Source organism: Xenopus laevis, chromosome 4L (assembly GCF_017654675.1).
Source record: "Xenopus laevis strain J_2021 chromosome 4L, Xenopus_laevis_v10.1, whole genome shotgun sequence".
Lineage (NCBI taxonomy): Eukaryota > Metazoa > Chordata > Amphibia > Anura > Pipidae > Xenopus > Xenopus laevis.
In genome coordinates this window covers 88,992,060-89,008,310 of record NC_054377.1, presented here as the reverse complement: position 1 = coordinate 89,008,310, position 16,251 = coordinate 88,992,060, and the positions used below count along the sequence as shown (strand labels likewise).

At 38.4% G+C, this 16,251-nt stretch overlaps 1 protein-coding gene across 1 annotated transcript; it reads left to right on the top strand.

Annotated features, from left to right (window-relative positions):
- Positions 1-5,297: 5,297 nt before the first annotated feature.
- Positions 5,298-15,772, top strand: tal1.L (T-cell acute lymphocytic leukemia 1 L homeolog). The gene is made up of 4 exons (XM_018258391.2): positions 5,298-5,442; positions 9,013-9,635; positions 12,072-12,166; positions 13,200-15,772. The coding sequence occupies exons 2-4, from the start codon at positions 9,067-9,069 to the stop codon at positions 13,616-13,618; spliced, it is 1,083 nt and encodes a 360-aa protein (XP_018113880.1). The 5' UTR covers positions 5,298-5,442; positions 9,013-9,066; the 3' UTR covers positions 13,619-15,772.
- The last annotated feature ends 479 nt before the right edge of the window (positions 15,773-16,251 follow it).

The following is a 16,251-nucleotide window of genomic DNA, read 5'->3' as shown; positions in this document are numbered from 1 at the left end:
TCATTGAAATCCTCTGAATCTAACAAATTGGCGACACATATTCTAACGGCTGCAAAAACGTTAAGGGCTTCCAAATGGAAGGGTGTCTCTCTCCCAACCCAGCAGGCTTTAATTGCCAAAGTGAAATGGATTAGAAATATGGAGACGATTAGGGCATACTTGCAGGGCGAAGAATATCAAAATGGTCTAATGTGGCTCCCTTGGGCGGAATATGAGACAGCTCAAACAGACGCGAACTGACTCACGGAATTGGCTCCTTTGCACTCACCCTCTGACCCCCCCCCCCCCCGTTTACCTTTGTTCTTCTTTCTTTCTTTTCTTACTTTCTTCCCTTTAAGAAATCTGGGAAAGCACCGATACCGGATTAGGCAATCCTGCCCATGTAACACAGGTTGATTTGAAGGAGATGCAGATAAAAACGACAGTGACAAGTTTATTAGATAACTGTGAAGGTTTATTTGCTGTATAGAGCTACATGTGTTGCAAGTCTTCCAACTCTGCTTGCCAATCTGTGATAATGTCAACTGTTTTATAACTTACATGTTCATACGTGTGCTCATACTATGCTTGTTCAAGTTTTACGGAAAATAAAAATCTTTAAATAAAAAAAAAAAAAAGAAAATAACACAATTTTATTGGCTATAATTAAAATGACTCCTACTGGGCTTAATTCAGTGTAGGACTGGAGCTCAATTAAATATATGTCATTTACAAATTGTTTACAAATGTCAGATAATTTATTAATTTATTGGGATTTACAAACTTTAATGTGTGTAAGAGGAAAGCAAAGTATCCCATACACTAACCCTTACTTTAAAAAAACATCCCAGTACATCAAGATGTCCTTACCCCACAATACATGTACTTTTTTTAATGCAAAATCCATTCGTTCTATGAGACCACAACAATAATAAGTAATCCTTGAGGGCAGGCTGCATTTATATTACTTTTACAACATTTAGGGATTATATACAAATCATTCAATTAAATATTAAATGAGCATTACATTCTGTGTAGGGATGCACTGAATCCCCTATTATAGGATTTGGCCGAATCTCCAAACAGAATCTGAACCATAATTTGCATATTTGCACAGGGAGGAAGAGAACCACAAGCAGTTAAAAAAATTATTTTGGATTCGGTGCAGCCAGGCACTTGGATTTGGCTATTTCCGAATCCTGCTAAACAAGGCTGAATCTTGGCTGAATCCAGAAACAAATCCTGGATTCAGCGCATCCCTAATTCTATAGCACAAGGTGCATATTCTTAGGCAGTAGAGATGTGTCTGAATGCACCACTGAGGCTCCATTCACCTGTTATTTGTCCTTTTCAGCTCCATGTTTAGGTTGAAAGATGCTGGAGCTATCACCATCAGGCATTTCCTATTCAAGCAAATGAGAGGCCGCAGTGGGGATTCAGGTGGATTTGGCCTGTGTGCTATCAGCCTAACATTTAAAGGCTCCGAAAATTTTACAGAGGGGAAAACCGTACCTGCGACCCCTGTGAAAGACTGCTGTGTTACAAATATAGCTACAATATTAGCCATACTTAATGGCAGAAGTGCTGGTTTTGCGAGAGAAAGGAAGAATACCCTGCCCCCAGGAAACAGGAAATACATTTCCTCTTCAAGCATAAAATTTGTTACTTTTTTCCCCACCACATCTGCGTTTTACTAGACTCCAAGGTATAGCTACAATCCAAATATAAAGACCAATCAGAACTAGCATCAAGCTTGTAACTTGTAACCTGGATGGACAAATTGGTTCTTAATTGCCATCAAATTGTAATTTTCTACCAGAAAGTGTTTTATATGTGAGTTCCTATTTTTTTTTTTTATCACCAAGTTCTTATTTTGAGTTTCTCATATACTAAGCTTCCCGACTGCAATGTCCAGACCCAGGCCTAGGATGAAAGACAACTGCACTGGGGACTGGCACTTTTCGAGGGATGGGATAAGGGGCTAGAAACCAGGAATGTGACATCAGAAAGGAAGTGAGTCTGGGGTGTAAAGAATCAAAGCAGTCTACATTCTAAATCAGGGTGCTGGTGTCATCCTTAAACATAAGACTATACCCATCTATGTTGTAAAATGCACTAAGTTTGCTCAGGAGCAGTAACCCATAGCAACCAATAACCAGGAAGCATTTACTGGTCACCAGTTTTAAACCAACATCTTATTGGTTAATATGGGTTTCTGCACCTGCAAAGCAAAAGTGTTTTTCATTATATTTCCCACATATGAGAGGATTTAGTTGCCCTTTAGGGAAATACAAAATATTTCAAAATGTAATAAACAAGAGGGCAATATGTAACATGTATTTCATGTATTAACTTTTAGTATGATGTAGAGAGTGATATTCTGAGGCAATTTGCAATTGGTTTTCATTTTTTGAACAATTTTTATTCAGCAGCTCTCCAGTTTGCAATTTCAGCAATCTGTTTGCTAGGGTCCAATATACCCTAGCGACCATGCACTGATTTGAATAAGAATAAGACTGAAATATTAATGGTAGAGGAGCTGAAAAAAAATATGAGTGATAAAACGTAGCAATAACAATATATTTGTACCCTTGCAGAGCATTTGTTTTTTTAGATGGGGTCAGTGACCCCCATTTGAAAGCTGGAAAGCAAATAATTCAATAACTATTAAAAATAAACAATGAAGACCAATTGAAAAGTTAGCATTGGCCATGCATACTAAACTAACATACTAAAAGTTAACTTAAAGGTGAACCATCTCTTACTCTAACTATTCCTGACCTTGGTGACTGCACATGTGGATGGTAAACAACAGGAAGTGGTAAACACAATATATTTCTCTTACTTCCTGTGGGATTTGATAAGTGGGTCTATGGATGGACATATCATTGGCCACTTTTGGCCCATCTTTCTTCAGTTGCCTCAACTGTAATATTGTTAGACCCTTAACCCAATGGACCTTATATACATGTGGGTATGGTCATCAACTGAGCAGATGTATCCACATATCCCATTTACACCATTCCCAGATTCCAATCAGTTATAGTGTCTTTGGGTTTCAACAGTCAAAAAATGTCAATGTAGCCAACCTTTGTTTGTAACCCTTTGATATATGTGTATAGTGTCAAATAAATTAGTATCCCCTTGGGACAGGAATATATTAATTATTATGGCTTTTATGCTAATAATTCTAACATTGTAATTCTCTCCACTGTTAGTAGCGGTGATTCCAATGAGTAGATAGATATAACTGATTATACTGCTGCTGGTAGTAGCCCTGTCACTGCCCCAGAATTCCTGTATCCGCTCATTGCCTGAGTCTGTCCCAGTGCTGCCCAGCTCAGCTTATTATATGTTTTCAAACATTCCAAATCATGGCTGTCTAAAAAATAATGTGAGAATGTTGTAGTGGCTGTGAGGGTTTCCTCCTGTTCAACTCTTAACCTTTAGTTTTCTCAGAATCAAAATCATTGGACAGGTCTGGTGAATAATCCCCAGATAGTCTTGGCGGGGGGGGGGGTTGGATTTTATTCTTCCTGGTGGAAAGCTCTTTTCCAACAGGGTACAGGCCACTCCTCTGTGCATGGAAGGTAGGTAATAGTCAAAAACAAGCAGGGCCGCCATCATGGGGCACAGGGGGTACTGCTGTACCGGGCTGGGCCTAAAGGGGGGCCTGGCTGTGCTGCACTTTTCGAAATAGCCAGGCCCCCCTTGACAGCGCTGAAGCTGTGCCGCCTCTCCTGAGGTCACAAACAGCCGAAATGCCGAAGCCGCAAAAGACCCGAAATCATGAAAACAGCCGAAGTTGAAGTCCAGAAGCGGCAAAAAGACCCAAAGTCACGAAAACAGTCGAAATTGAAGTCCTGAAGTGATGAAAAGACCCGAAGTCACTAAAGGAGGCGAAGTTGAAGTACTGAAGCCACAAGTTCAATTCTACTGAACACCAATGTGGTTTTTTTTTTATCCCCTGGCCACCAATGTATTATTTTAATAATCTATAGGCCTCTGCCACCAATGTTTTTTTAATATAAAATATTTTCTAGGGCCACAATTTTATTTTTTACTTGTAAGGGGCCCCAATGTACAACAAAACAAAATGTTGTTGTACGGGGCCCAGTGATATCTAATGGCGGCCCTGAAAACAACAAATCATTAAAATCCCTAATTTACGTTAGAGATTGTAGACAGTAATACAGTAGTAATACATCCTCAGTATGGGAAAGGGGCAAGCAGTATGCTTATATATAGAGCAGTACAAGTCCAGTGTAATCTATGGGGCTCTATCTAGCACCCTTCTACTACTCGCCTGTAGGGGACATCGCTGTCTCTAAATGTTACTAGCAGGTGCAACCACAAGGGGTGTCCTTGTTTGTAGTGAAATCAGAGTTCACTATCACTAAGGACAGCTTGAACTGTGGGAGTTGTAGTTCAATAATGGTTGAACAATAGGGGCATAATAGCAATGCTGCGACCTAAAGGGTTAATGCCGGCTTACATGGATTTGGTGTCGCGTGCCCACCTCTTGCACCTCCTAGCCAATTTACTGCAAGTCATTACATTTAATTAGGCGCTGAGTAGGTGTTTCCAATCTAATAAAAGGCACAGTATAATCACTTCCGTGAGAAACGGTGCATTTTATTAATGCCATTCTGATGATGCCTTCTCTCTCTCTCTATTATATATGTGTGTGTGTGTGTGTATATATATATATATATATATATATATATATATAAAATACACAAAAGCCATGAATATCCTGTAACTGATATCCTTTGGTGAGTTCTGATGTCATCAGTTATAAACGGTAAGTTCTGATGTCATTTCTGTCACATGACTCACTGAAACTTGTGTATTATAATAAATAAATACGCCCAGTTGCAAAATATGAGGATATTAGAAGTTATGGAGTTCCATGACCTTCGGTCTGGTGTTTTTATATGGTCATGAAACTCCTCGGTAACATAATATCCTTATATTTTACAAGAGGGGGTACTTTATTCACTATATATATATATATATATATATATATATATATATATATATATATATATATATATATATATATATATATATATATATATATATTATTTTATATATATCAGCATCTAAGCACAAGCTGAGAAATAAAACTTCTACAAGGCATCTATTCCTATCCATATAGCCCCGCCGTATTTTTCCTCTCTCCCTCGATAAAATTGCCAAATAATAATGAATCATTTCATAAATAATAGGCTTAGAGGCTTATCAGGGCAGGCTGGCCAGTGCGGGCGCCTTATCTGTGTAGGACACATTGCTGAAGTGTTCCTCTCTCCATACTAAATAGGAAACGAGACAGGCAGGGGAATAGATCCAACTCTCCTACTACAGCAGCAGCCACCCAACTACTCCCCTAAAATCCACCCACTGCAGCCATCGAAAGGCCACAAAATGGCTCCACTCACTTTCCAGAATGAAAGGCAAACGGTGAGTAAATCCTAAAGCGGCTTTTGTTTTCTGCAGGCAGGGGTCGGGGGGTGCGTTATGAGGGGGGTCGTCGTTTGCTGAGATGCGTTGGGACCCCCAGGAACCCACAGAAATACTGTACAAAATCGCATTTGACATTTCATTTTTGTTTTATGACATGTGGAGTGGGGCTTCAGGCAGATCAATGAGGGGGCACAGCCATTTATTATGATATAACTGTACAGTTAGAGAGCACAACAGACTAACAAATGGCTGCTAATCTTCATAGGGGAATATACATTTATATTATATACCTATTATAGCGCCGCTTTCACATATTATTGCATTTCCTTAAGCTTTTCCACAATTTGTGAAGATATTTATACAGAATATATATATAGCCATTTCTAAGATCTCTTCTATTTTTCACTACGAAATAAAATGAAAGATAACTTGAATGGGTTTGTTTTGTTAATCAGTCGCGCAATAAATACAATGGCCCTGTTTTTTTTCTGTCAAAATACATCCCATGATTTGGATCAGTTTCCCATAACATAAACATAATTATCATATAATATTCGCCAACATACACCGTTACATTTCTGCCCATTATATGCCAATTATGTCAATTTAACCTCAATTTAGTAATTCTTTTTTGGCACTAGAACAGTCAGCATATGAAAGTATTTATTACATCTTCAATAACTAGAGGTTGATATTTTTATTTCGCGTTTGTTGACTGAATAGAGACAGATACTCAGCTGTACAGATGTTTTGGCCGCTTTTACATTTTTGTTTTGGTAAAAGGTTTTCGAATAGGTAGACGATTGATAGATTTTTTTTTTTTTTAATTAGTTTTGTCGTTTACTTAGAACCTATTTATTTGGAAATCTAGCAATAGGAGGATACGGTGCAACTTCCCTTGCAGAATTACAAAGCTAATATTGATCGCTCTGCAATTCAGAATGTTCGGTAAATTCGGCTGTGAGTGAATAAAGGAATATACAAATACTAAGCATATTTTTTTTTTACTGTATAAATCACAATTCTATATAGCAGGATCGGTGTATCTTTTTTACACCGCCTTGTACACTGACATTAGTGCATCCGATCCCTGTACAAAACGAATTGTTTATTCCATACCCCATGCTAGTTATGAATAAAACTCAGTGCATGGCGTATTAACGCCTCTATAGTGCCAGGCGAGGCTGATTGTGCAGCGTTTTATGGAATATGTTCTATTGCATATTAAATGTTACAGTCTGTATTATGAAGAGCACCAAAGGTTCTGTTGCCCCCAGTTCACCACTGCAGTGTTGGCAAGAACCAGGGTCAGTACCAACAGGCCACTATTGTGCATAATGCACTGCAGCTGATATATATTGTATGTCATATAATTAGATAGATAGATAGATAGATAGATAGATAGATAGATAGATAGATAGATAGATAGATAGATAGATTAGATAGATAATAGATTTCTCTAGAAATATAGACATAGATTTCTAATTTTGGAGATGTAGTAAAACTCTGGCTTCGGGTTGGGACACTTTATATATATATATATATATATATATATATATATATAGATAGATAGATAGATAGATAGATAGATAGATAGATAGATAGATAGATATAGATAGATATAAATATATATTAATTTATCATGTGTATATAAATATTTCAGATGTACAGACAGCATCATCCACTGTCACACACACAGCAGGAACGCACATTGTGGTTACAACTGGCACCATTGTTACATCATTATTACCAAACACACACACACACACACTGCACACAAGGGCAACGCATTGTTTGCAGATGACTGAAAATGTTGCTCGTCCTATTGCCACAAATTAGCTGTTAATATTGTTGTATTGCAACATTATTGAAAATCCAATTGAAGAAAATGTAGCGAAATGGAATGTTTTGGCAATATAATGGCACTTCTATTGGAGGAAGCAAAGCGGCAGGCAAGGCCAGATGATAAAGCAAATGTCGAAATAAATAAATGTGCGGATAAAGTCGCCAGCTTCCTGGATGAGAATTACTCGACTTATTGTATTGTGGCATTGCAATAGGATCTACCACTCTCTAGTAAGGCAAAATATAGAAAAAACGTATTTCCTGCCTTGGAAAAAACGAGCGAGACTCCATGCAGAACTGTTTTAGCTTTACTATCAGTCCAAGTTGTTTGTTTATTTATGTTGTATTTGCTGTTTCTGTGTTGTTAGAGCTGCTGCTACTCCCCCGACCCCATATTCCACTGCAGCGACGTTCACAGACTCCTCTCATTTCTTTTTCGGTACAAGACACAATCCCATCACAGGGGGTGGAAGGCAGAGAGGATCCTGTAGGCAAAGAAAGTCTCATCCCAGTTGATATCACAATGGCTTGTTGGCACTGCCTGGCACAACTCGCTCACTGATGAAAATGATATCTTGTTGTTGGGGGTTCAGCCGCTTGTAATAATAACATGTGTGCTCAATATTCAGAGCATATGAATAGACGAGTATGATAATAGTTTGATTTCCGGATGGAACAATAAGTTCTGGGTGCATAGGTGTGTCAGTACTATGTATGTGCATGGGTGTGTGAGACATATTTAGGTGCAGGGGTGTATGACAGGAATGCTTCGGTGTGAAGATGTAAGTAATATTTGCTCGGGTGACAGTAACATTTATGTGTATAGTGGTGTGATGTAGGTTAGATTTGATGTATGGGTATATTATATGACTTATCTTTGGAGTAAGTGGGTGTGTGACGGAGGTGTCCATAATATTTGTGTGCATGGGCTGGACAATAATATTTTTGGTGTATGGGTTTGACCCTAGAATTTTGGGAGTCCGGCTAATATTTGTGTGCATAGATCAATAATTTATAGATACACAGGTGTGTGATTAATATTTGGGTGCAGGGGTGACTAATGTATAGATACACAGGTGTGTGATTAATATTTGGGTGCAGGGTGACTAATGTATAGATACACAGGTGTGTGATTAATATTTGGGTGCAGGGGTGACTAATGTATAGATACACAGATGTATAATTCTTATTTGGGTGCAGGGTGACTAATGTATAGAAGCGCATGTGTGTGATTAATATTTGGGTGCATGTTTGTGTGACTAATTATTGGTGTGTGCCAGTAACAGTTGAGTGTATGGGTGAGAGCGGTGTATGTACACCTAGTGCATGGGCGTGGCTAATATTTGGGTGCATGCGTGTGGCATATAATATTTGTCTGTATGTGCGTGGAATGTATGTGTAAATACGTGGGTGTTACAGAAATTGCACCGGGTTGTGTGATGAATGTTGTGGTTTCATGGGAGTGCCAGTACTATGGGGGTGTATGCAGGAGGTGTGTGTAATATTCGGGTGCAGGGGGTAATTGTGGTGCTTCTCTTGTGATGTGCCATAGTGATTACTTGTGCCTGTGACTGTCCGTATGTACACATACACTGGAGCAGATATATGGATAGCTGATGTTATTCTGGGGCAGGTAGGATAAGATGAGGTGTGGGGATATGTAGAAATACACGGTGATGATGAAGATGGTATTTATATGGTGTGTTTCATCTCCCGCCCCAGGTAATGTATCAGTAGGAGGGAGAGCCGCGCTGTGATCATCGTGTGTCCGTGAAGATGATGGAGAGACCGGGCACAGACAAGGAGGGCACCCGCGATGTTGCACCGTCCCCTGCACGGCAAGACGCAGCGGAGCCAGAGAGAACTGTGGAGATGAGTGGTGCGGTGAAAGAAGGGGCGGCCCTCAACCCCCCCTCTCGAGCTGTCCCGGTGATTGAGCTGCTCAGGAGGGGGGAGGGATCGGGGAATATAAAGGCCAGAGAGCTGAGACTGCAGAGCATCAGGACCACTGAGCTGTGCAGAGCAACAGAACTGTGCAGAGCCCCACTCACCCCAACTACAGACCTGTGCCGACCTCCACTTACCCCGGCTGCTGAACTCTGCGGAGCATCACTGACTCCAGCTGCAGAGCTGTGCACAACCCCAAGCTCCGTCACTCAACCGCCTCTCACTGTTACCACTGAGCTCTGCAGACCCCCGACCCTCTTGCCCAGCACCGGACCCCCAGCTGAACAAGCTCTAGAAGCCCGGATGGTGCAGCTGAGTCCCACGGCTTCCCTCCCATTGCAGGCAGCGGGCAGAACCATGCTGTATGGACTCAACCAGCCTCTGGCTTCGGCTAACAGGTCAGTGCTTGCTTTGCATTACTTCTTCTGTATGTACCCCCTTTTACTACAGCTAATGTATATCTCTCCTGCTTACATCCCATAGTGTACTCTCTCTAATGGCTCTTTCTTACATCCCATAGTGTACTCTCTCTAATGGCTCTTTCTTACATCCCATAGTGTACTCTCTCTAATGGCTCTTTCTTACATCCCATAGTGTACTCTCTCTAATGGCTCTTTCTTTTTTTTAAATCACATAGTCCCACTATGTCCATCTCTATGTCCATCTCTAATGTTCTGACCTACATCTCAATTTACTGAGCCTGTTACCCCTTCAGCCTGAATTGTGTAACCTGCACAGCATCTTTGTTGCCATATCTAATCCAACTAAACATCTCTGCATCCTCCAGCAGCCTTCCACTAAATGGAATCCAAAGAGCACCCTGGCATAGTCTCAGCGCAGCATCCCAATATATACCAGTTAGTTTATGTAACCAATGCAACATACACATCCAAATCTATTCCATATACATTCAACAGCATGGTTGCACATCCCAGACAATGCATGTGACTAGAACTCTAGCAAATGCATCAAATGAGCATTACATTCAACATTAGTCAATGCATCTATCCAGCACAGTATTGCAGCACATTGCATACAATGCATCATAGCATATCCCACCCATAGCATGTAACCAGCAAATAATCCTAGCAACCACATTCAATAAATGTACCCACATAACATCTAAGTACATCCCATTAAAAGCATCCAACCAACCCAGTATTCTAGTAAATACCGTACAATGCAAACAATAAATTGCATCTCACTGCATTAGTCAAGTAGTTTGCCTTGAAATTAAATGAATCCCACACAGTTTACCTTGGAGAAAATCCAATTGAATTGCAGCCTTGCAGCTCACCATGCAGAGCAACCAAATGTATTATACTCACAAGGCTGGGTGATCAAGTGATTTCTGCTGGCATTCAATAGAGCACCTTAGTGCATTGTACTCTTTTTATAATGCAGTTGCACCTTAAATAACAATAGAGCACATCGCATTGAAGCAGCACACCTAGGGGTGTACACTTATACATACTACCCAGGAATGCCATCCTATGTATCACACACTGCATTTCACACCCACACAACCTTGCATAGCACCCAAAGAATTCGCTTTACAGAGCACCCCTCCCAATGTATGCAGATATCACTCCTAGCATAGCATGTTTGCTTGCAGAGCAAATCAAGGATTCCTAGCCACCCTTCTCTGCAGATAATCCTAATGCATCTCTACAATGTGCTGTACCCTTCCAAACATCTTATAAGGTGCCAGAACAGGTCTGCATGTCTATACTATATTAAACCTCTGCCTATTGAACTGGCTTATAGATTTTGGACGAAAGCCACTTGGATGATGTCATTGTATGCTATTTGCTGTCATTTTCCATTTCCCATGAATCCTTGATTTTTGTATAAAAACACTATAAGGGCTCATTGTCCTGCGACATTGTAGATTAGCAAACTTTTAGATTGTTTACCAACTTCTAATTCATTCCTATTATTTTTAATTCATTATGATTCCTAATTATTCATTATTATCAGTTTTATTAACATGCAGTTATAAGATTCAACATATTCCGCTGCCCTGAGTAACAGAAGTTTGTATCCATCAAACAAACAAATAATTGGCAAATACTAACCAATAAAGCATATACATAGGAATTTGCTTGTTTAATGAATAAACTACTAATTCTTCCTGCAAAATGATGGCATGAGAGACTTCAACATTATTATATGAGAAAATCTAAATGTATAGAAATAATCTCTACAATGTATAGAAATAGTCTCTATATAGCTCTATAATTTATTTACCCTTTTTAGCAGTTGATTTTGAAACACTTTAGATTTTACGCTGCTCATATTTAAGTTGCTTTAGCATTTTCTTCCTTTCCCTGCCTGTGAAGCATTCCAATTCCTTTAACAATTAATATTACATTTTATGCTAGATCTTAATTTCCATACACCCTCTTACAATATGGATTTTATCTACCACTTCCTGTATCCTGGTCATTATTTTAAACCATCTTCCTGTCTCTATTTCCTTTTCCTTGTCATAGTTATATTGCTTGCACTTATTGCTTCCTTTATCCAAGACAGAATCTTTCACCCCTTGCCCAAATACAAACGATGTGGGTTTGGGGCATATATTGGGTTAATAGTGCATTTTTGTATGTAAGCCTGCCAGCTCTCTAAACCAGTAATGATAATAAACCACATGTGTTTAATCTGAATTTTGATCCTTCCGTTGTTTCCTTATCTTTCTGTACAACTGTGCCTATTATTGTGCCATGTGTATGTTACATTCAGTTATTTTTGAAATGTATTTATGTATGACTTTATTTGCAAAGCGCTGTTAATAAGCCACATAAAAACAAATACACATATTTTTTTTTTAGTGGCTACTTTGATGACTCAGAAACCTTCCCCATGTACACCAGCAATTCCAGAGCTAAGCGAAGACTTGGTCCCTATGAAGTGGAAATCACTGAAGGTAAAATATTTAACATGATCTTATTCATTTAAGAATCTGATGTAGGGCAATCAGATGCGGCCCGTGCAGAATGTTTGAAACAGTATAGAACTATATTAAATAGCATTTGTTAGTACATGCATTACTGATGTCCAGCCTGTACCAAAAATGTCCCCAGTAACTCCACACCTTCTTTTCTTCTGATTCACTGCACATGCTCTGTGCTGCTGTCAGTTACTGAGCTTAAGGGCCAATGCACAAGATACTGTATATATATATAGGATATTAAAGTCACAATATAAGGCTGATTAGTAATTTAAATCAAATTCTCATTACTCAGCAGCACAGAAACCAGTGCAATTAGCCTCAGAACTTAATAATCTGCGTTGTAGCATTGTCTTCTATAACAGGCAAAAAACTCATTTTCTGCTTGATGATTTGCAGCTGCCCAGAACACACTGAGCATGTGCGTGTCTCTGACACACATAACAAAGATGGTGAGCTCCTGTGACAATTTTGGAGGTTTTGGTCATTATTGTTTTATAAATTCTGAACATTAGGCTGGTGCAGTAGGTTCAGTGTGTAAAATATGGAGTATTTAGCCATATTCACTTTTAGGGTTTAATTTTCCTTCAAGGCCCTCTGCTTGTGGAAAAGTATATCCAACATCCAGATTTTTGGTATTTAATTTTTGATTGTGTAGTTTTATTGTAAGATGTACTTTTATTATAATCTAGTATAGTATACTATATTATACAGTTGATTTTAAGTTTTCCCTCATTTTACATTGTTGTTTTGTCCCACCTATATATTATGCATAATATATTTCCCTGATTTTACATTTTCCTGGATTTTACACCATTTTTTTCTTGTCCCCTGAAAAATGTAAAATGGGGGTTCTACTGTACATATATTATACAGTTGCTGTCTTTGCCTTCAATTACAGTTATAGCTGAAAGGCCAGTTATAGCATTTAGACCAGACTTGATGTGTGTACAGAAATAATACTGAAAAAAAAAAAATAGTAATGACAGGTAATCATTCCTTATAATAGGTCACCAAACAAAAGTGGTCAGACGCATCTTTACCAACAGCCGAGAGAGGTGGAGGCAGCAGAACGTAAATGGCGCATTTGCTGAACTTCGCAGACTCATCCCGACTCACCCACCAGACAAGAAACTCAGCAAGAATGAAATCCTTCGACTGGCAATGAAATACATCAACTTTCTGGCCAAACTTCTCGATGACCAAGAAGAAGAAGGCAACCAAAGGAATAAAGGAAATAAAAATAATGGAATGGTTCACCAAGAACTGCTTCAAGATATGCTTTCTCCGAACTCTAGCTGTGGAAGTTCTTTAGACGGTGCACCGAGCCCTGATAGTTATTCAGAGGAACATGATACATTGGACTCCAAGCACAACAGAAATCTCCATCAGGCCATGCTCCCTGTAGATGGCAATGGACAGCAATGATTAAATGAAGATCAGCATCATTCCCAATAGTTCCTCATGGGTATTGACTATGACCCACTGGGCGTGGACCAGTGTTTTATTGGTATTGATGCATACTTTTGGGATGAAGACAATATATGAATCTTTAAGGTACTTTATTTATAATAAAAAAACAACAATCATCTTTATAATGTACAGACCATCCCTTCAATGCAACAAAATCCAGTGTGCAAGAGGACTCTCATGTTTATAGATAAGGTATAATGTATTCCAGTGCAAGAAAGGTTCCTTCTATGTAATGCAACATGTCGCTGCTTGATAGCTATCTGCACATCGGATACAATGTCAACCCAGTTAAACATATAGCATAATCATTTTTATTGACAGAGCCTCAAGGTTGGATTTTGGAACCATTGAAAAAAAAAAACCCAAGCAGAAATATTTTTACTTGGTACCTGTTTAAGAGAAGGTACATATACATACATTTATTTTGCAATTGTTGTGTTCACATCAGTATTATTTAAAAAAACAAAAAACATTTGTCACAGTATCTATTATTTGCAAGTTGTGGTTAAAATCGACATTTATAATGTAACAACTTTTATATTTTAACCGCATTTGAAACTAATGCAGTGTTATGTTACAGAATATAAGTGTTCTCCATTGACTTTGTAAATGGCAGTGACTTTTTTTTATTTTTATCCTGAACAAAGTCTCATTATTCACAAGATCCTGCATTCATTAGTCCATGTTTAGTGCCAAAGACTCTAAATCGATGCTATTAGTTGCCATTTTGAGTGCATAAAGAAGTAGCCCTTCTATGGATCAAAATGTTATTTGAAGTATTAGTGTTGTTGTGTGGCCCTATCCTTCTTACAAGGCATTGCCCCAAGGTCCTATATGTTAATGTTCAACATCTTAGATCACCTTCCTCCAAACATCATTCTTAGTTTCACTCAATGATTACTAACTTCTTCTAGTGTTTAATGCTACAAAAGACTAATCAAAATGTTTCCACACCTCAACAGACCTACAACGACCAAGTAAAGAATATTATCTTTATAAAAAGAGTTAATTTATTTCCTGCTACTCCATTACCATGGAGTAGTTTATATTCTGCTAATCATATGACTTGCATATTAGCAAATTTAATTACATGAAGCTATTCTACAGTCATTAAATCAGAAAATAATGTATGAAAGTCTCTCCAAAAGTCAATGCACTCAAGTGTCAGCATAAAGCGATCTTCTTAGCTTGCTGGACAATTGTAGTAGTTACTGCAAACATATTCAATCACTATGTGAAAATGTATAGTATTTTTGTCAATATTCCATTAACAGTTTGCCTCCTGGTTTATTAATTTAGGAAGGTTAGACATAGGGGGTTTATGGCAAAGGGGGATTTTCATTGGAATGTAACCGCCACTGTTTTCTACTTGTGCCCTGTGCCATAGGCATATAATTAAATTTATTATTTTCTTATTGAGCAAGCCTCAGCAGGAATTCTATGGAATGGAATTCTAGTGGGTAGCATTGTTTCAGAAACCCTTATTTTTTTTTATTTTTTTGAGGGCAAAACAGAGTTATAATTTTGCTTTGCCAGCCATGGACCAGCAACACCACAGTGTCTGAAGAGTGATTGGCTGAGAGCTCATTCACATGAGAATTCTGATTATTTATGGCACTTCACTGACAATAAACAGAAACCCATTTCATTGTGACATAATGGGCACCTTTTGCTCTTGTACATACAGGTAGTCTTTGGTCATGCAATAAAAAAGGTACACTGACCTTAATGGATTTATAAAATAATGATTGCCTTGTTATTAATGCAGATGAATGTTTTGAGATTTGCCTGGCTGTGTGCAGTTGGTAAATTGAAAAGGTACATATATTTCTTCTTTCGCTTACGCTAAATCTTGATGTTAATGACAGCACTTTCCATTAATGTTGTACTGTTAGAGTAAGTCTTGAGTTTGGTTTCTGCATTTTCTGCAGAACGTAAGTAACCAGGCCTGGTACCCATTTAACCCTTCCTTTGCTCCAAAAGAATGGGAAGGGTTAACTTTGTAAAGCCGTTTAGGCAAACAGTTAATGCGCTATTCAGAGAAAAAACAATTTTTTTGTTATATAATGTAATATTGAGAAAATTCCTTAATAAAATATCTGAAAAATATCACTTTCTGGCACTGTCTCCTGTTTTACCTCTGCATTGTGTCTATTCATGAAATATGAGGGATTAAGGCTCCTTTAATTTATAAATAAATTATTTTGAAATATGCTCACAAGTAAAATGTATGTTAGGGGCATTGCATCAAAAACATCACTGTGAGAAAAACTTGGGAAATTATGTGAGGATAATATCTCTTTTTTTATGTTCATCTTGTTTTACTGCTTTGTAGGACATTTAAGGAAAGGGTTAATAAGAGGACCCTGAATGATAAAGACAGGCTGTGGCCTCCAGCTTGAGAGGAAAGGATATTCTGTTGTTATCAACAGCCAGAGTTCCCTGGGTTGTTCATTCCAGATATAGATGAAAAACAATTTGGGTAGATAATATATTTGAATTCTAACTTGTACTCTGGCAAAACGTCCCCAGTGAGTAAGCAGCAGTTGACAAATCTTTTTAACACACTTTCAGGATCTCACTCTGAG